The sequence below is a fragment of the Myotis brandtii genome, unplaced genomic scaffold (genome assembly GCF_000412655.1).
Source record: "Myotis brandtii unplaced genomic scaffold, ASM41265v1 scaffold188, whole genome shotgun sequence".
Lineage (NCBI taxonomy): Eukaryota > Metazoa > Chordata > Mammalia > Chiroptera > Vespertilionidae > Myotis > Myotis brandtii.
In genome coordinates this window covers 147747-168125 of record NW_005356985.1, presented here as the reverse complement: position 1 = coordinate 168125, position 20379 = coordinate 147747, and the positions used below count along the sequence as shown (strand labels likewise).

The window sequence follows — 20379 nt, the reverse complement described above, 5'->3', positions numbered from 1 at the left end:
GAACCCCGCTTACGCTTGGAGTGCTTGTCGCACAGGGCGGCCGCCCGCATGTCGCAGAGGCGCAGGGAGCCCTTGCTGCTGCTGTAGACGAAGAGGTTGCAGTGGTGCGGGTGGAACTCGGACGCCGTGATCACCTCCGTCAGATCCTCCATGTTGGCCGGCTTGATGTCCACGATGTCTGGGCCGTCAAGGAAGGTGCCGGCTGCTCCCTGAGCAACACCTCGGGGCCCCCCCTACACCCTGGGGTCCCCCACCCCACACCCTCGGGTCCCCCACCTTACACCCTCGGAGGCCCCACCCTACACCCTGGGGTCCCCACCCTACACCCTGGGGTCTCCACCCACCCACACCCTGGGGTCCCCACCCTACACCCTTGGGGTCTCCCCACCCCCTACACCCTGGGGTCCCCACCCTACACACTGGGGTCCCCCACCCTACACCCTGGGGTCCCCCACCTCTATAACTTGGGGTGCCCCCACCCCCTCTCCCTGACATACCCCACATCTAAGCCGCCTCTCCGTTCCCCAAGCCCCTGGACAAACACCCACCCCAAAGAGTCCCCAAGCTGCAGGCCTGCATGTCGCAACGCCCACTGGCTGCCCCGTCTGAGTACCCGTCCATTGTCCCCAAAAGCCTGGACTTGCCACCTCCCTCCTGACCTGAGCCCTCTCCCCGCCAGTGCCATCCACTGAGGCCCCTGTGCCTGCCTCCCGTCAGGGCGGGCAGAAGGCAGAGCGTGTGGAGTGCCTGCTGCACGCTGGGCACTCAGTGACCGTCCCCATGCCCCCGCCTCTGCATGTGCAGTGGCCCAGGCTCAGCTCGGCCAGCTCCTCCTGTGTGACCGAGGACGAGACCCGGTTCTCGGTGCCTCGGTTTCCTCGCCTGTGAAATGGGTTAACAGCTCCTCCCTCGGGCTTGCGGTGGAGACTAGCAGAGGCACGGCCCCTGGCACACCGCCGGCCGCATCTCAGAGCCCAGTGCCGCCAGCTGCCCATCACTGCGTGACAGTAACACCAGCGGCAATGCTGACACTCACCTCCCGTAAGCCCTCCCCCATCCCAGCTGCTTTCTCTCAGTAGAAAGGGGCGTCTTCTGGAAACTGCTGTGAACAGGAGAGTTTATAACCATCAGAAAGACCCTGACCCTGTGCGTCAGGGGCCCGAGGAGGGTCTGTGCTTGCGCTCAAATCCCGCCTCCCGGGAAGCACGGCGCTTCCCACAAACTTAGAATCACACGGAAACATGCAGAGAGGACCAGGGGCCCCGTCACCGCCTGAAGCGGTTGCCGTGGAAACGGCGGTTTTCTGTGCGATACGAAGCAGAGATTAAATCATGAGAAATGAGACCGAAGGCTGATGAGGAAGGGCTGCAGCATCTGTGACGCGAGTCCCGCCCACATCAGCCTTGCAGTCCCGCCGACAGCCCGGGACTGAGGTTCTCACAGCCCAAGCCTCGGAGACCCTCTCTTGCTGTTTCAAAAAAGGACTCTGCCCTGGCTGGTGTTCTCAGTGGTTAGAGCGCTGGCCTGTGCACTGAAGGGTCACGGGTTCTATTCCTGGTTCAGGGCATGTACCTGGGTTGCAGGCTCAATCCCTGTCCCTGGTTGAGACACATGAGGGAGGCAACCAATCAATGTGTCTCTCACATCTCTCTCTCTCTCTCTTTCTCTCTCTCCCCTTCTCCCCCTCCCCCCCTCCCTTCCACTCTCTAAAAATCAATGGAAAAAATATCCCCAGGTGAGAATTAACAAAAAAGGGCTCTGGATAGAGTGGGTGCCAGGGAAAGACAGGTGTGACGCACGGAGCCTGCACTTCCACGTGACCCTGGTGGAGGGAGACAAAGCCAGAGTCGGGGTCAATGTGTGTCTCTGAACCCCAAGATCCAGAGCCCGCACCCGGCACCCCTGGGGCCGGATGGCATCCTTCAGGACCCGACCATCTACCCAGCGCTCCAGGACCTCGGCTCAGCCCCCGAGGACCTGCCCGTGCCGGCTGCCCGGCTCCGGCCTGTGTGAGAGGGTTAGTGACTGGGGGGGCTGTCCCTGTTGTCCCCTCAGTCCTGTCACAGAGCGGGGCCTGCGGTTGGCCTCCCAACAGGGAAGCAGGTGCAGAAGGGGCCTCGGGAGGCAGCACGACAATATGCCCCAGACAGACACGTGGACACCCCCCTGGCTCACCCCGGTGGCCACATGCCTGTGAACTTAGAGGCACTTGGTCCTACAGTGACCGTGGCAGCGGCCCCGATGGGGGCAGTGCCCAGCGCTGGGCCGGGAGCCCGGGCTCTGGCCTGGGTGGCTGGTCTGCTCTCTCTGGAATGGCAGTGCCACCTGAGAAAGCCATGCCCCTCCCGCAAGCCTGCTTCCCCAGGTGCAGAATGAGGGGCTGGGCGTGACCCAGGGGGGCCCTTGCATTGCGAGGATGAACCCCCAGGGCCCCTCCTGGGTCCTTGAGCAGCGGTGAGCCCCACAGACGGGGCTCTAGGAGGTTCGGCAGGACGGACCTCCCTTGGGAAGGAGCGTAAGTTGACTCATCATGAGCCCCCCCTGGCCGAGCGGGACGGGTCATCCGTGCTCTGTCCATCTCACTGTCCCCCCCTGTCCGTGGGCTGCTGTCAAACTCCCGCCGCACTTCGGGGAGAGGAATGCCCCCCACCCCCCGCCCTGAGGAAGGCTTGGCAGCACAGGTGGGCGGACAGGGGCGGTCAGGCCGGGCGTGGGCAGGGGAGAAGGCGGACTCCCTCAGTCCCCCCTCCCAGCGCAGGTATCTTTCTCCAGCGCAGTGGCCGAGTGGTGCCCCCAAAACACACCCACCTCCTCACCCTCAGAGGCCATGAGTGCGACTTCATTTAGAAAAAGGGCCTTTGCTGACACAATCCAGCTAAGGCTCCCAGAGGAGGTCATCCTGGATTCGGGCGGCCCCGAGTCCAACGACAAGTGTCCCTGTAGGAGACCCCAGAGGAGAAGACAGCGGAGGCAGAGACGGGGACGACGCAGCCACAGGGAACCCCGGCCCCGGGAGCTGGAAGAGGCAGAGGAGCCCCCCCGGAGCCTCCGGAAGGAGCCAGCCCTGCCCACTCCTTCCTCTCCAACTTCCAGCTCAGGCCCGGAGGGAGCAGCTTTCTGTGGTCTAAGCCCCTCGTGTGCAGAAATCCGCGCTGGGAAACTCCACCCCGGTTGCCTCCTGGGAGCTGGCGAATGGCATGGGCACCGGGTAGGACCGTGGACTCCGCCCTCTACACCCCTCCTCGCCCGCTTCTTCCAGCGGATCCTGTGTCAGCGCCCCCAGCCCTGAGACTCGAGCCAGGAGCCAGGGCAGCTTCCCCACCCTCTGCCAACAGCCTCCGAGGCCTGGGCTTCCCGCCGGCCGGTCCCAGCGCTGGCCACCTTCCGGCCTCAGCCCGAGTGCATCCCTACGGCAGGGCTTGGGTTCTACCCTGCTCGGCGGCGGCCTCACTGTCCACAGGAAACGCCAGCACCTGCTGGGCCTACCAGACCCTTCACAGTCACCTGACCATGGCTCAGCCACACCTGGGGACACAGCAAAGCTCAGAAACAGGGGTTGGTCCCGCCCCTGAGAGAAGTCTGTGGCGCTTCCTGTCAAGGACACAGGAAGGGAAGGGACCCGGCGGGGCTCCTGCAGTCATCGGGTTTGCAGGGGTTTTTATAGAAACTCCTTCGTCTCCCGCTGCCAAGGGCATCGCCTGCCATCCCGAAGCCGGAGGAGGCCACCCCAGCACCCCGCACCGTCGCCGGCCCTCAGTCCAGAGCTGTGTGCGTCCCCCTGGAGGGCCTGCGGAACGTCACGCGGGAGGTCCCTGGGCTCCCAGTGGCCCTCGTTCCACCGAGCCGCCCCTGTGAGCCTCGGTCCCCCTCACCTGCACGGGGCCCGGGTGAAAACGGCCATCGCCCAGCCACTGGGCACATCCCTGCTGACCATAAAGCAGTTGAGACGGGAAATGGGAACATGTGGTTGGTTCACTCTGCAAGGGGCTCAGGTGAGAACTGGGGAGCAGCCCGCTGACTCCAGGAAGCAACAAGCAGTAACCGACGCCGTGATGGCTTTAGGGGCGAGGCCTCAGCACATGACTCTGCAGACACAGCAGCTGACTGAGCAGAAGACACGTCCAAGGCCCCGGGAGCTAGTGAGGGCAGCCCCCCTGCAGAAAGGGCCCCCCCCAACCCCGACCCCAGGAAGGGCAGGCCCCGGCTGCACACCGAGGTGGCAGAGCAGAGGCGGAACCCTGGCTGCCTGACTTCCAGCCCGGGCTCCTCCCACTGCCTCTCTGTCCGGGAGCGACTGCATCTCCACACGACACGCAGCTCCCCCAGGGGGTGAGCACCCCCAAGGGCACCGCTGCTGGGCTCGCTGGACTGGCTTGTCCTCCGCAAGGTGGACGCTGAGAGCGGGCGGGCTCAGTGACCAGCAGGATGTGGCCTTGGGCTCCATGGATTTAACTGAGCAAAGCGTGCTTCATCCAGATGTCTCGGCAGGAACACACGCTCGGGATGGGAGGGGCTGTTACCATGGTGACAGCAGCCGAGGAGCGAGGATGGAGGCAGCTCTGCCAAGGGCCACGAGGGGCCTCCCACACAGGCCCCAGGGACGCTGGGTGTGCCGGTGCCCGGAAGGCCTCCCTCCCTCACATGGAGGCAGCCTCACGGGCACAGCCAGCAGAGCGGCTTTCTTTCCAGAAAATTTCTCCGGATGATGACCAGGCTACAAGCATGAGCTGTGAGCACTCAGGCCAAACCATGGCCGATCGTGCAGGAGGGTTCCTGGCAGCCTGGCCCGAGGGAGCTTTTCCAGGCTCCACTGCTGGTGGCTTGAACAACAGAGAATTATCTCCTCACAGTTCTCGATGCTAGAAGCCCACAATCGAGGTGTAAGCAAAGGTGGGTTCTTCGAGGCCTCTCTCCTGGGCCTGCACACGGCACCTTCTTACTGTGTCTTTGCACGGTCTCGCCTCTGTGTGCGCATCCCTGGTGTGTCTCTGTGTCCAAATCTCTTCTTAGCAGGACACCAGTCCTACGGGATCAGGGCCCCGCAATGACCTCATTTACCTTCATCACCTCTTTAAAGATTGAACGTCCACCTTCCGATGGCCCTGGGGATGGGGACTTCAGCTTTTGGGGGTGGGGGGGGTCACAATTCAGCCTTCCTCCCTTCTCCACTCAGAACCTTGACCTTGACGGTGCAGTCTGCTCAGGGAGAAGCAGCCAGGTTGCTGGGGCACGTGGGGCCATGGGAGAGGGGCCTTTCTGCATAACTGCTCACTGCACAAGCCCACTGACGCCCTTGCGTGTTTTCTCTGGGCGGTGAGCCAGTCTACACATCCCTACCACAGCCGGGGGATATGACTCCTAGGCGCTCAGACAGGAAAGAAAGCCTTGGATTCTGAGCCATAAAGATCCGGACACAACAGCCCAACCCCACCATACAACAGCTGTGTGACTTAGGGAAACTTCCTCAGCCTCTCTGTGCCTTGCTTTTCTCATCTGCAGAATGGGTTGGTAATATTTGCTTTGCAAGGCTGCAGTAAGGATTTCATGAAATGACACATGTCAAAGGCCCTAGCACATGGTTACTACTTTTAGCAATAAATTGGTTAGCTAAATCAAAATCAGCCTTTTAAAAAAAAAATCAGCCTTTCTCTTCCTCTGAAAACACACACAAAAATAGGAAATGAAGCAGGTTGCAAAAGCTGTGGGGGTGTCACTGTGAGCGTTTGTGCTGACTTGCATGCCTGGGTTTGAGACCTGGAAGGGAAAGCCCAAGGTGGACAGAGCTGGACACACTCCCAAGTAGCTGCCTTCTCCTGGCTCTGAGAGAGGGCAATGCAGCCCGTCCTGGCTTCCTGGGGCTCCTCGCCCAGCAGCAAAACCCGCTATCAGCCCCACGTGCGCTGCTCCAGGAGGGACACTCAGGGCGCACGTGAGGGGGGTTATAACAAGGCCCTGGAGTGGTCTGGAGAGTCAGGGACGGGTCCTCTGAGGCAACGGCATTAAGCCAAGGCCGAGAGCCAGCAGGAGTTATCCGGGCAGAGGGCCAGGGTGGAGGAGCGATCCATGTGAGGGGGAGGCATGGGGCTGAGGAGCTGTGAGTGGCAGGCTGGGAGGGAGGGAGGGAGAGAGAGGCAGACAGGCTGCAGCCTGGGATCGACCAGTTTTAATCAGCAGCGTGTTACAGACATGCCATGGAGGCCTGTCAGGCGGGATCGGAAGCACCACGGAGTGGCACGTCCCCACCATTACAGGAAGCGTTAGAAACAGACAGCGGCCAGAGCTCATGCATCGGCCACCTGTGTTACAAACAGTCCCAGTGTGGCCTGGAGGGGTGTGGAAAGTGCCCGCTTTCCCTTAGAATCCAAAACAAGAGCCAGGAGACATTGTCCCATCGCGGGGGCTGATGGGCAGTCTGCGTGGCCGGGGCGAGGAAAGGCCGCGGGCAGTGCACCCACTTCTCGGAGCTGAAAGGACCATCTACATGAGAGGCCCCAAGTCTGACTCCCAGGCCCTGCCACTGCCCAGCTGGGACTCTGGGTCAATCACCTAACCTTTCTGTGGCTTCGTTTCCTCCTGTAACAGTGGCATGTTGCCCTGGCCCATTTGGCTCAGTGGATAGAGCATCGGCCTGCAGACTGAAGGGTCCCCGGTTTGATTCCTGTCAAGGGCACATACCTCGGCTGCAGGCTCAAACCCCCGGGCCCAGTCAGGGCACATGTGGGAGACAACCAATCAATGTGTCTCTCTCACATCAGTGTTTCTCTCTGTCTCTCTGTCTCTCTCTCTCTCCCCCTCCCTTCCACTTTCTCTGAAATGGAAAAATATCCTCATGTGAGGATTAACAAAAACAAACCAAACAAAAAAGGGGGGCGTGCTCATAACGTCTGCTCCACAGTGTCGCCGAGAGGATTAAGTAGGTTAACATGTTCCAGGTGCTTAGAACGCCATCTGGCACAGAGTAAGTGGCACAGAGCAAGGCCGGTGTGTGGGAGGTGGTGAGGGCGATTGCAGGACTGGCTGCCGGATGAGTCAGCACCGTGGACAGCGCACAGGGAGTGAGTCAGCGCCCTGGGCAGCTTGCTGCTGGGAGTTGGGTCGGCACCATGGACAGCGCAAAGGGAGGGAATCAGCGCCCTGGGCAGCTTGCTGGGAGTTTGGTCAGCACCATGGACAGCGCACAGGGAGTCAGAGCCCTGGGCAGCATGCTGGGAGTTGGGTCAGCACCGTGGACAGCGCGCAGGCACACTCAGAGTGGAGGAGGCTGACCCGCCTGGCCTTGGGGAGGCCTCAAAGCAGCAGTGATGGGCTGTCACGGTTTAACAACAGGTTTTCCAAGCGGAAAACTGATGTTGGGGATTCGGACTTGGGGACTTGGGGCATTTCTGAGCAGACGCTCCCCCGTTTCCTCCTCTGTACAGTGGCACTGCGGGAGCATGAAAAGAGGCACCTGTGAGTGGCGACGGTGGTCATGGAGGAGTGGGTCGTGGGTCTAGGGCACATCAGGCCCCATACTCGCCGGCTCCACCCGCCCAGCCCCGGCCCCAGAGGCAGAGCCCACTGACGGGATGGGAACAGCGAGGCTGGTGACTGAAGCGGTTGGGCCCGGGGCTCTCGGTGCTTTGCCAGCAGAGAGCCTGGCAGGCGGAGGGGCCTTGGCGGGTCCCCTCCATTGTTCCCTGCATTGTTTCCTCGGGCTGCGCCAGAGCCTTGGAGCCTCTGCCCTGACTGCTGGCCCACCACCCAGCCTCGCTTCGGGATCTGCTCAGGAAACAGGAATTAGACATTGTTTCAGACTGAGGGCTGGTGCAATGCCAGCTTCCACCAGGAGAAATCACTCAGGGAGGAGGGGGCGGGGGGAGAATCAATGGAGCCATCTTTGCAATCCTCCAGTGCTAAACATAAAGCAAAGATTCCTCCGCTGAGGCCGCCTGTGCAACCTGTTACCTTTAAGACGCATCGCACTCGAGAAAAATCACCCAGCGCTGCCCAACAGTCTCAGAATGTTGGTACTGAAGGATGCGAGCGGTGGTTTAAAGAGATGTGGAGACGGCATTGGGGTGAAACACACAATCAGAGAACCAGCAGGAATTCGGAGAATGAGCCGTAACTATCCCAGGGGGCTGTTGTTGAAGAGGGAAAATGCTGCCAGCCACCGGCTGGGGCCCAACTAGTGACTGACTCCTTTATTCCTTACAAACGTCCTCATGTTAAGGAATTTGGCCCAGTTTACATTCGTGTGAACAGACGGCCCAGGACGTTAAGCAGTGAACCGAGCCCAGGGGTCCAGATCCCAGCACCCAGGCTGCTCCTCTGTAGTGTCTGGGACCCGAGCACCCTGGAGCCCAGACTCACAGGGGGAGTCTCCATCCCAGGACCAGGTGGACACTGTGAGCCTCCTCACTCCATTCAGAACCATTCACAAGTACCTACCATGTGCGGGCCCTGCATTACATGTGGGGATACAGAGAGGGCGCCGACTGGGCTCCTAACCCCCAGGGTGTCACTGGAAATGGGGGCGGGGCCAATCAATCAGGTGAGGGAAGCCCAGTGTGATGCCCAGTGTGATAGGGAGGGGGGCCCAGAGGGGCTCTGACCAGCCTGGGAGGGGCGCTGAGTGGACATGGCACAGGTGACTGAGCAAAGGGGGCAAACAGGAGCCAGCCCGGCTACGAAAGGGAGAAGGCTGGTCAGCGAAGGGCCAGCAGAAGGCAGAGCACTGGCCCGGCCCTGTGACAGGGAGGGAAGCCCAGTGGCCTGAAGGTGTGGGCCAGCCTGGAGCCCAGGACCCTGGGGAGGTGGGCAGGGCCAGTCACCAAGCGCCGTAGGACACTGCTGAGTGGTTCGGACTTTGTCCAGAAGCCGATGGGAAGCGGATGAGAGCTTTTGGCAGGGGGCTGATGTGGTCAGCCACTCTCACTGCGGTGGGCTGGCTGGCTGGCTGGGCAAGGTTGGATGCAGGCCACGGCCAGGCAGGGCTGGGGTGGCCCGAGCTGAGCCTCTGATGGGATGGAGAGCAGCACACAGTTCCAGAGCCATCGGGGGAGGATGGAAGGGCCTGCATCCTTTCCATTCTGTGGGCGAGGGAGAAGGAAGCTGGGGGACCCCTAACGGTCAGCCTTGCTGGCAGATTACGGCACGCACCTGCGTGTGCTGGGGGCACAGCAGAGGCTCAGGAAGCCAGGCCCCTCCCTCCGATCAGAGCAGCCGGTTCTGGAATTAGCCAGAGAAAGGCCTCTGAGTCAGCTCTCCTTCAAAAAGTGGTCCAAACGTGCCCACTCTTCTCCCTGATTAGAAAAGTGTTCCTCTCTCTGGAAAACCTTTGCTAAAAATTAATTCTGCGTAAGTGGGAAGTGTTCCTGTTTGGACACAGGAGACGGTAACGCAGCCAGCGGCTTTGAGGACTGAACAGCAGCCTCGGGACAAGGCGATACGCCGCAGAACCGGAGTTAGAGGGACGGAGGCCCCAGGCCCAGGTCCCCCGGCGGGTCCGTGCTCAAAGAGTGTCTCAAATTCAGAGCAGGTGCCCAGCTCAGCCAGTCACAGCTTTCTGGACCTCCCCCCAACCCTGCCCCCCACTGGAAAGGAAACACCTTCCTCATCGCTCGGCTGCTATCGGACCCATCGCCCCACCTGACACCTCCCTGCCAGCGGAGGTGGCTCCATGGACAGTGCCCGGTCTCCCCGTGTCCTCACTGGTGGTCGAGCAGCAGCAGGCCGCACGGAGGGCCACATGCAGCCTGATTCCCCGATGAGCCGGTCGGTCGGGGGAGGTCTGCACGGCCACCGGGGGCTGGAGACTCCATCGCTCCTCCGTCTGCCGAGCTGGCACCTAGGTCTACAGCGAGGCTGCCGGAGCCCCGCTCTGCAGCCGGCAGGCGATGCCACGCACGCTCCTCCACCCCCAAGGCCAGGGCGCTGCTATATCTGATCAACTAACAATTCAGTTTCACAAATCAGGCTACACACAGGCAGGATCTGCAGCCAGGGAAGCCCCCCAGGTCCCATGGGGACCCCAATCCCCAGACGCTCCCTTCCTGTCACCAGCCCTCGCCTCCTCGGCTGCCAGGTCCTGGGGCCAGTCATTATTTCCACTCCTTGCCTTCACCAGCAGCCCCATGTCTGCCTGTGCACTTGGCAAAACCGCTGCCCTGGCTCTCTCCACCCACCCCGCGCCTGCAGCCCGGCGAATCATGGCTGGAGAAAAACGCGCCCATGTGCTCTCTGGCCCACTCGCTCCCACAGCACCGCCCGCCTGCTCGCCTGCCGGATGCTCCCCTCGCTTATTGCATCGACGGTTTATGTCCGCCTGCTCCGGAGGGGCAGCAGGAGCAGGGCCTCCTTCACTCCATCTGGGCACCATCCTTCACGGAGCAGCCTGGTGTCGGAGTTGGAAACGAGACTCGGGGGCTGGAGGTGCGACACCTGCTAGGAGTGGGCTCTGAGCACCTTCACTTGGGCTCCCTGTGCCTCAGTTTCCTCATCTGTAAAGGAGGATCGTGGCCATACCTGCCTCACGGGGTTGTTGTGGGGGTGAAATGAGTTAATATTAATAAGTGTTAATGCTACACAGGAGACTCGCTGTAATTACTGTTATTATTATCGGACTTCAGAACAGGGACAGCTGAGCAACCAGCCTGCTCTCTCCACTGCAGCCCTTCCCCAGGCCCATGCTCGTGTATGGACAGTTCATTCCACACCAGCTGGTGGGCACTGGACTCAATCCTCTTGCCCCTAGCTTGTCCAGACGCAGGGAGCCACAAGCAGGGCCCCCGACTCCGTCCGGCTGGGCTTTTGACACCCCAGTTGTCACTCTAAGCCCTGGGTGGGACCCCAGCAGGGAGGGTCCAGAGGAGCCTTTGGTGGACGGTCTCAGGAGGATCAGCTGTCCCTCCTCTGGGAGGGGTGACCCCAGGACCTTATCTCCTCCTTCGTCCCTGGTGAGGTCCCAGGGTGACAGGGATCATGGCCACCCTGGCGAGGAGGAGGCGAGGGGTCAAATGTAACCCTCACAGCCGTGGTTTCAAAGTGTTCATAAATTCTCAGCATGAGCTCACGTCTGCGCGTCATTCACACACTGTGGACTCACCGAAGCTGAACGAAGCAGAAGCCCCCAAGCCAGCTCCTTACAAGCCAGCCAGCCAGCCCACCCAGAAGCCACCGCGGGAGACGCCGGCGGCTGCGGCGGGAAAGGATACTGAAGCTCCTGTCGGTGATGGCCAGGTGCCAGAGGTTGATGCGCAGGTCGTCGGCCGACATGTACGTCTCGCAGTCGCTGTTGACGGAGATGGAGTTGATGTGGTAGGTGTGGCCATTGGCAAAGACCCTCCGTGGGCTCACCTCCACCATCAGGTCCATGGGCTTCAGCACGGGCACCTACGAGGAGGAGGGCAGGTCAGAGCAGGGCCACTTGCCGGGGGCAGGCCGCCTGGGCCAGGCAGCCACAGCGGGGCGTGCACCAGTGGGCATCCATCCCGCACGTGTCAGAAATAAGCAGTGCACGTGGCCAATGTCCATCGCCACCGGCCCTGTAGGAAAGCCCACCTCCTTCGCTTGGCCTCCCGGGGTTGGTTCTGAGCCCACCATGTGACTCTGAATAAGTGACTGAACCCCTTCGCACCCCAATTTCCTCATCTCTCAAATGGAATGAGAAGGTACCATGGCAGAGTCAGCTGACTGTCCACCAAACATTTGCATCCCTTCTACCAGGAAGTGACAAGTGGCTGCCCAGAAAAGGACTACGTTTCCCAGCTACCTTTGCATCTGGGTGTGGCCACATGACTGGTTCTGACCAATGGACTGTGAGTACAGTGATGCCTGGCACTATGGGCCAAGGTGGTTAAGAGGCAGGTGTGCCTTTTCTATCCTCTTTCTCCTTCCACTGAAGGAAGGTGAAGACCCAACCTTCAGGGATGGAGGCACATGGAATGGCAGGAGGCTGTGTCCCTGCAGGAGCACCTTGCTAGGAGTGAGAATTATATATTTTTTTAATTTTTAAAAATATTTTTTATATTGATTTCAGAGAGGAAGAGAGAGGGAGAGAGAGAAACATCAATGATGAGAGAGAATCACTGATTGGCTGCCTCCTGCATGCCCCACCCTGGGGAACGAGCCCACAACCCAGGCATGTGCCTTTGACCAGAATCAAACCTGGGACCCTTTAGTCCGCAGGCCGACGCTCTATCCGCTGAGCCAAACCGGCCAGGGCGAGAATTACATTTCTGTGTGCTCTGCCCTGCAATGCGGGGTCATCTGTTAGAGCCATCAGTGTTAGCCTCACTCATACAAACTCCCACCTCGGACGTGTGAGGAGTCCCTGAGACAGTATCAGATGCACGCCTCTGCTTCCCTTCGTGCTCTCTGTCTGGGACGCCCCCCCCGCCTTGGGACAGCTAGTGAACCCCAACTCCTCCTGCAGGATCTGGAGGCAACGGCCCCCCCGCCCAGAAGTGCAGCTGCCCTGGTAGGTAGGGCTGGCACACTCCCCGGACACACCCAGCACACGGCCCACATCTCTGTCGGGGCTCAGCATACACTGCTGTGTGTCACTCCAGGAAACTGTGAGATTTCAAAGGTGCGAGGACAGACAGACAGACACAATGGCCTGGCCTGGGCTCGACGCCCAGGAAATGGGGCTGGCACTGCCATCCCCACATCACCGGTGAGAGGACTGGATGCCAAGATGAACCCAACTTGCCTAAGTCACGGACGGGGTCAGGAAATGAGAGTCGGGCCAGGAAGCTGGGGTGACTGCTCCTGAGGGTTCCTGGTGCAAAGTGCAGACTGAGACCCGCCTGCAGCTTTTAAGCCTGCCCTGCCACTCACCAGTGTTACCTTCACTGGGTAACATCTCAGGCCTCAGTTCCCTTTTCTGTAAAGGGGGTGAGGCTGGTGCCTGCTCAGAGCTAATACAGTGAGTCCCCGGGCAGTGCTAGGCGGGGAGGAAAGACCCGCGTGTCTCCCCCTCTCTCCCGCAGCCTCAGTTTATGTTAAGTGCCGTCTCGGGATGTGTGGGATGTACAGAACATCTCCGATGCTGGGAGGGAAATAAACGAGATTGAGATTCCCGTGGGCCATGGCTCTGCCGCAGACGCCAGGCCATCAAGAGGTGATAATTGCATCTTTCTCACCAGAGGAAACCCTCCTAGACTTGCCTGGGGCTGGCGGTGGGGGCGGGACACCATCACTCCCTTTACTCGACAACCCAGATAATTGGCTTCCCTGCCTTCTCAGAATTTATTTGTGCAATTCGCCGGTCATTTAGAGGCCACCGTGTTTAAACGTTTATTTCTCCTTCTGGGGAACAGCACTGATCTCCACTTCGTATTTATGACAATTCGCGGGATGCTCCGTGCGTGCGCCGGCGGTCGTTTCAGAAGAAGCGAGGCATCATCTCCATTTTGCCGGTGAGGAAACTGAGGCGGGAGCAGGGGAATGCCCAAAGCCACCCAGCGGCAGTGCAGGGAGTGGGGAGCAGTTTGTCTGCGAGCCCCGGAGAGGCGCTCACCCCACCCAGCCCAGGCAGCTCAGAGCAGCCCACACTCGCAGCTGAGGAACGAACTGAGGGAGACGGCATTTCACGTGACAGGAACGAGCCTTTCCAATTCTGCCAGAACGGCCCAGCTGGCGTGGCTCAGTGGTTGAGCATTGATCTATGAACCAGGAGGTCACAGTTCGATTCCGTCAGAGCACATGCCGAGTTGCAGGCTTGATCCCCAGTAGGGGGCATGCAGGAGGCAACCGATCAATGATTCTCTTATCATTGTTTCTATCTCTCTCTCCCTCTCCCTTCCTCTCTGAAATCAATACAAATATATTTTTTAAAAGTCTGCTAGGATGTGCAAACTGGAGCTGAAGAGAGCAGTCACTTCCCGACACTGGTCCCCGCTCCTTCATGGCCCTCTGGGGCCACCTCCTCTGAGGCAGGCCTGTCCCAAGCACTGGGACACCAACAAGACTTAGGCCCCATCCTGCCTCGGGCTCTGTGTTCACTGCAGCCTCCCAGTGCCTCAAGCTGGGCCTGCACACAGTAGGTGCTCAATAAGCGTGTGTGCTGAATGGGTGAATCCGGGTCAGCACCTCCTTCAGCAAGCACGTCCGCAGCACCCACTGTGCTCCCGGTGTCTGGAAGCCAGGGACAGAGGAGGCGGCACCGTGTGCTTCCCAGCCTGCTGCAGGGGGAAGGGGCCGGCTTCTCCACAGTCCTCCCCGGGACGCCACTGACCGTCCTGCAGCTCTCCTGTGAGGCAGGGGCCTCCTGGCCACGTCAGAGCAGACGGATGCCGATTCTGGGCCAGCCTGCCCTGGGTTTGGATCCCAGCTCTCGGTTCCCTCGTCTGTGAAATGGGGGTGATAATGCCACGTGACAGGATTTGGGTGAGGGTTCAACGAGCTGTGCCAGCCAGAGTGCTTGAAGACACACCTGCCACAGTGCTCACCCCTGTTCCCGATGAAGAACCGAGGCTGTGGAGCCTGGAGCCCGCCCGGTCACACCGCCAGGAGGTGGCAGAGGCAGGATTTGAACCCCGGCCCGTGACTCCATGGAACCCTTTCTTCTGGTGCCGCGGCTGGGAGAGAGAGGAGTCCTTCGGCCTTTGAATCATGTTGAGGGCTGGGCTGGCTCTAGCACGGCTCCGTGGCTTAACCGCCGGCTCTTTGTCAATCAAAGGCAATCTTGGAGGCTGAGACTTCGTAGAAGCTGGAAGAGTCGCGGCCCCAGGCCCCGCTCTGGCCCTCGGCGAAGGGCTCGGAGTCCACTCAGCTCAGCCACGGGTCCCGCTGGCTCTGCCACTCACTAGCTGGGCGGCTTCGGGTGAGATCCTGCCCCTCTCTGGGCCCCAGTTTCCCTCTTTGTGTGACAAGGGGTTGCAGGACTTGCTCTGCACCCTCAGTTGCAGCTGAAAGGCTCTTTATGGACGTGGGACACCTTGTCCTCAGGAGGCCTCCAGGAGAAGGTCATCTCTGCATGGAGGTGGGGACACTGAGGCACGGAGCAGGCAGATGACCGCAGCCAGGGTCTGCGCTGACTGTGGCTCAACTCACCAGGACCTCGAGCCCTACGATCCTCGTCGGCTAATAAAGGAACCACAGACGTGCTTCCTGACGGCCGCAGTCTCCCCAGCCGGCCGCTCACCTGCAGTGACGTCACCGTCTCCCCAGCCGGCCGCTTACCTGCAGTGACGTCACCGTCTCCCCAGCCGGCCGCTTACCTGCAGTGACGTCACCGTCTCCCCAGCCGGCCGCTTACCTGCAGTGACGTCACCGTCTCCCCAGCCGGCCGCTTACCTGCAGTGACGTCACCGTCTCCCCAGCCGGCCGCTTACCTGCAGTGACGTCACCGTCTCCCCAGCCGGCCGCTTACCTGCAGTGACGTCACCGTCTCCCCAGCCGGCCGCTTACCTGCAGTGACGTCACCGTCTCCCCAGCCGGCCGCTTACCTGCAGTGACGTCACCGTCTCCCCAGCCGGCCGCTTACCTGCAGTGACGTCACCGTCTCCCCAGCCGGCCGCTTACCTGCAGTGACGTCACCGTCTCCCCAGCCGGCCGCTTACCTGCAGTGACGTCACCGTCTCCCCAGCCGGCCGCTTACCTGCAGTGACGTCACCGTCTCCCCAGCCGGCCGCTTACCTGCAGTGACGTCACCGTCTCCCCAGCCGGCCGCTTACCTGCAGTGACGTCACCGTCTCCCCAGCCGGCCGCTTACCTGCAGTGACGTCACCGTCTCCCCAGCCGGCCGCTTACCTGCAGTGACGTCACCGTCTCCCCAGCCGGCCGCTTACCTGCAGTGACGTCACCGTCTCCCCAGCCGGCCGCTTACCTGCAGTGACGTCACCGTCTCCCCAGCCGGCCGCTTACCTGCAGTGACGTCACCGTCTCCCCAGCCGGCCGCTTACCTGCAGTGACGTCACCGTCTCCCCAGCCGGCCGCTTACCTGCAGTGACGTCACCGTCTTCCCAGCCGGCCGCTTACCTGCAGTGACGTCACGGTGGACAGGTCCTTGAGTTTCCCTTCCTCGTCTTTCAGGTTATAGCCCTCGGGCCTCTTATCTCGTTCGGTAATCTTCCATAATTTGATGGTTTTGTCTTTAAAAACAGAACAAAGTGAAACAAGACCCACGATTAACACGGAGAACGGGCCATCCATCCGCCCTCGTCCACCAGATACGGACGCACCGCCTGGAGCTCGCTCGGCCGCCACCCTGTGCTGGGAGAGGTGGTTCGTTCCAATTTCCTCCCAGGTAAACGGCCCCAGCGAACATCTCCACGCGTGGGACACCTGCCTTCCTTCTCTCGCTCCTCACCACGGATCCCCACGGTGACGTTGCTGGGTCAAAGGGCACGGCACGCTCAGGGGAGTGATCAGTCTCTCACCGATCCCCAGAGAGACGGCCCTGACACAGCTCCCCGCGTCCAAGCGCCTCTCCCTGAGGCCTCCTCCCAGGGGAAATGTCCCCCCCCCCCCCCCCCCCCCCCCGCACCATCCAGCACCCACTCTCCGGGAGCCTCACTTCTCTGCCATCCGCCAACAACATCGAAAGAATAACTTGGCAGCTGTGAGGGCTGATTTATGTGTCGGCTGGGCTAAGCCGCAGGCACCAGCTCTTTGGTCAGACGTGTGTGAATGTGGCTGTGAAGGTGTTGAGATGAGAGTAACGTTTAACCCACAAAGTACAGCAGATCACCCTCCCTAGTCTGGGTGGGCCTCGTCCAATCAGATGAAGGCCCTAATAGAAATCAGACGGAGGTCCCCAAGGAAGAGGGGATCCCGGCTATGGCCTTCCCCTCGGGCAGCTGGCCTTGGGTGGGGGGCGCCATCGCTCTTCCCAGGGTGTCCTGCGTCTGAGGGGCAGATGGAGATCAAGTCTGCCTAAGGCGTCCCTGTGTTCCCTGGCCCTCCACCCCAGGGGAGAATATCACAACCATGTTCATGGCGCTGCGCATAACCATGGGATGGCCCGTGTCCAACAGGGAAGGCGGGGACAGGGGCACATTCACCGGGTGGAATTTACACGCAGATCAGATGTGTTTTTTAGGAGCCAAAGACCGAGGAAAATGCTCACCCTGTCAGTGAGGTGAAAATAGCATTTGATGCAAACCGTGACATCACACGCCTACACCTGCATGCACACACTCAGGCACACACACGCCTGCACACACACTCGGGCACACAGGCACACACACACATGCTCAGACACACACTCATGCCTGCACACACATGCTTGGACACACACATGCACACACACACATGCTCAGGCACACACACATGCTCAGACACACACGTGCTTGGGCACACACACATACATGCACACACACATGCTCAGACACACACTCATGCCTGCACACACATGCTTGGACACACATACATACACACATGCTCAAACACACATGCTTGGGCACACACACATGCACGCACGCACACATGCTCAGGCACACACTCATGCCTGCACACACACATGCTCGGGCACACACACACATACACACATGCTCAGACACACACGTGCTTGGGCACACACACATACATGCACACACACATGCTCAGACACACACTCATGCCTGCACACACATGCTTGGACACACATACATACACACATGCTCAAACACACATGCTTGGGCACACACACATGCACGCACGCACACATGCTCAGGCACACACTCATGCCTGCACACACACATGCTCGGGCACACACACACATACACACATGCTCAGACACACACGTGCTTGGGCACACACACACATGCATGCACACACACATGCTCGGGAACACACACACGCTCAGGCACACGCGCACGCAGGCACGCCCTCACCGTTGGTGGACAGCAGGGAGTGGGCGGCGTTCTGCTGAGGGAGCCATTTGATCTTGTTGATTTTCTCCTCTATCTCCAGGCTCTTGAGATAGTCGAACTCCGGCTCGTGGCTCTGGAAGGTGCTGTAGACGTCGTACTCGCCCTGGCTGTGAGGCGCATTTTTACTCTGCAAGGAAACCCAATGGGGACTGAGCTAGGACAGTAGAGGGGTGGGGAACAGGCAAGAGCCGGGCCCAGGGGTTAAACCCACGGCAGGCCCGACAGCAATGGCAACCGGGCGTCCAGCGGTGCCCCTGGACCCACCAAGGGTCACTGGAAACCCAGCTTTTTCATCTCTTGCTGTGTGGCTGTAGGACAAGCTAGCTCCTGTTTCCTGAGCACCTACTATGTGCGGACACTGAGCTAAGTGCGTCTCACGCCTCATCTCCTGTCCTCGAGGCCCCTCTATGGATGGGGCCTGAGCTAGGACGGCAGGGGGGTGGGGAACAGGCAAGAGCCGGGCCCAGGGGTTAAACCCACGGCAGGCCCGACAGCAATGGCGACCGGGCGTCCAGCGGTGCCCCTGGACCCACCAAGAGTCACCAGAAACCCAGCTTTCTCATCTCCTTGCTGTGTGGCTGTAGGACAAGCTAGCTCCTGTTTCCTGAGCACCTACTATGTGTGGACACTGAGCTAAGTGCGTCTCACGCCTCATCTCCTGTCCTCGAGGCCCCTCTATGCTGAGTACCATGACTCTCCCCATTTTACAGGTCAGCAAATGGAGGCTCAGGGGTGACTGAACCTGCCTAGGCCACGTGTCCACTACGTGTAGCTCCCTCCTCGGGGTCCGTCTGTCCCAGAGGCTGAGGCTGTGGCCTGCTCCTCACACCCTCGTGTCCATGGGGCGGGACGTGAGGACTGAGCATGCTCTGAAGTGACTCCCCCGGGCAGTGCCCTGTCATGTCAGACTCAGGTAGGGAACTGCTTCCCGGCTTCCCTTGCTGGGGGTCCCATCCTGGCACGGGCAGCAGAGCCCCAAACTAGTGAGCTGGTGAGCCCACCACGGGCACCAGGGGCCACTTCCCAATAGACAGCAAGTTTATGTGACAACATGACACCAACCGGAGGCCTCGCCGCCTGGCAGCAAATCCAAGGCTAAACTTACCCAGGCACAATGTCACGTTCCCGGGGAATGTTTAAAAAGCACCAATTGCCCTAGCTGGTTTGGCTCAATGGATGGAGCGTCGGTCTGTGGACTCAAGGGTCCCGGGTTCGATTCCGGTCAAGGGCATATGCCCAGGTTGCAGGCTCAATCCCCAGTAGGGGGCGTGCAGGAGACAGCCAATCAATGATTCCCTCTCATCATTGATGTTTCTATCTCTCTCTTCCTCTCCCTTCCTCTCTGAAATCAATAAAAATATATTAAAAGAAAAAAGTACCAATTGCCAAATGTCTACACCTGTCTTGCTACTAGAACGCTTTCAAGTTCTAGTATTCCTGCCTCCAATCACTCCATGTCCCAGGAGCACTGGGTGTGACTAAGGTCAGTGGGACCGGGATTAACAAAAATTAAAGGAGAAAAATTCAAAACCGAGGCTCTGGCACCCCCTGTTGAACCTCCGTCTGCAGCTCTGCAGAAAGGAGGCTGGGCTCGGCCACCCCCGCGGGACACGCGCGTCCTGCTCACGGAGTCGGCTCGCTCCTGCCGCAGGCCCGGCGGGGTAACGGGTTGGGCTACCCACGTCCCGCGGGGTGTCCTTGCTTAGCCGCTTCCACCCTGAGCTCCAGCCCGGCTGTGAGGCTGTGAGGTGGGGAGGATGATAGCACGGCTCCACCCCTGGGGCCCAGGGAGGTGACGGGGGCACAGGTGAGGTCTGGATGATGCTGAAGGACTGAATGCGGTCCTCTCCCCCCAAAATCCTTCCCTCCCCTCCCCCCTTTGCCTCCCCCACGTCCTTATCAGCACGTAATGCAGCAGGTGTCTGATGCGGGAGCCGCCCTCAGAGGCAGGGTGCTGTTAGGTGACAGGCCACAGTCTTGGTTTCTATCCTGGTTTGTGCTCACTAGCTGGCGTGACTTCTCCAAGTGTCCCTGTCTGTCAACTGTGGTGTCAGCCCCCACCCGCTGAGGTGAGCAGCCAGAGTACATGGGAAGTGCGTAGAGAAGGTGGCAAGGTGTCAGCACGTAATAGGTGCTCAATAAATGGGGCCTTTTATCACCCCTTTCTTCCAGTGGTTCAGAAATAGTGCCCAGGCAGGGTGTTCCAGGCGGCCTGTCTTACCCGAATTCAGCTGGACCACCCAGGTGGCTGGGGCTCGGGCCTGGGCCAAACAAAACCGACACCCCCGCCCGAGGGCCAGCCCACAGCCTTCCTCCTTTCAGGATGGGAAGCGCCTGTACTGTGCCAGGACAGCCTGGCTCTGCTGGTCCCGTGTCTCCGGGTCCAGGACGCAGTGAGCAATCAGCAAACATCTGCGGAGTGGACCAGGGGCCCTCCCTGCCCCAGAGCTGCCAGGTCCCGCCCTGCACCCGAACACCCTTTCCAGCCAGCCCCGCAATCCTGCCGGGAGGCAAGCAAGCTCCCCAGGGACCTGCTGAG

The 20379-nt window shown here is 60.3% G+C and overlaps 1 protein-coding gene across 1 annotated transcript in view; it reads right to left on the bottom strand.

Annotated features, from left to right (window-relative positions):
* Positions 1-20379, bottom strand: part of PPP2R2C (protein phosphatase 2, regulatory subunit B, gamma) — a gene marked incomplete at its 3' end in the record, with an annotated part of 72664 nt that overhangs the window by 22916 nt on the left and 29369 nt on the right. Inside the window, exons 3-6 of the mRNA XM_014538277.1 lie at positions 17802-17967; positions 15967-16079; positions 11196-11373; positions 14-178 (exon numbers count right to left, since the gene is read on the bottom strand). Coding sequence (XP_014393763.1) covers positions 14-178; positions 11196-11373; positions 15967-16079; positions 17802-17967 — 622 coding nt within the window. The remainder of the gene's footprint in view (positions 1-13; positions 179-11195; positions 11374-15966; positions 16080-17801; positions 17968-20379) is intronic.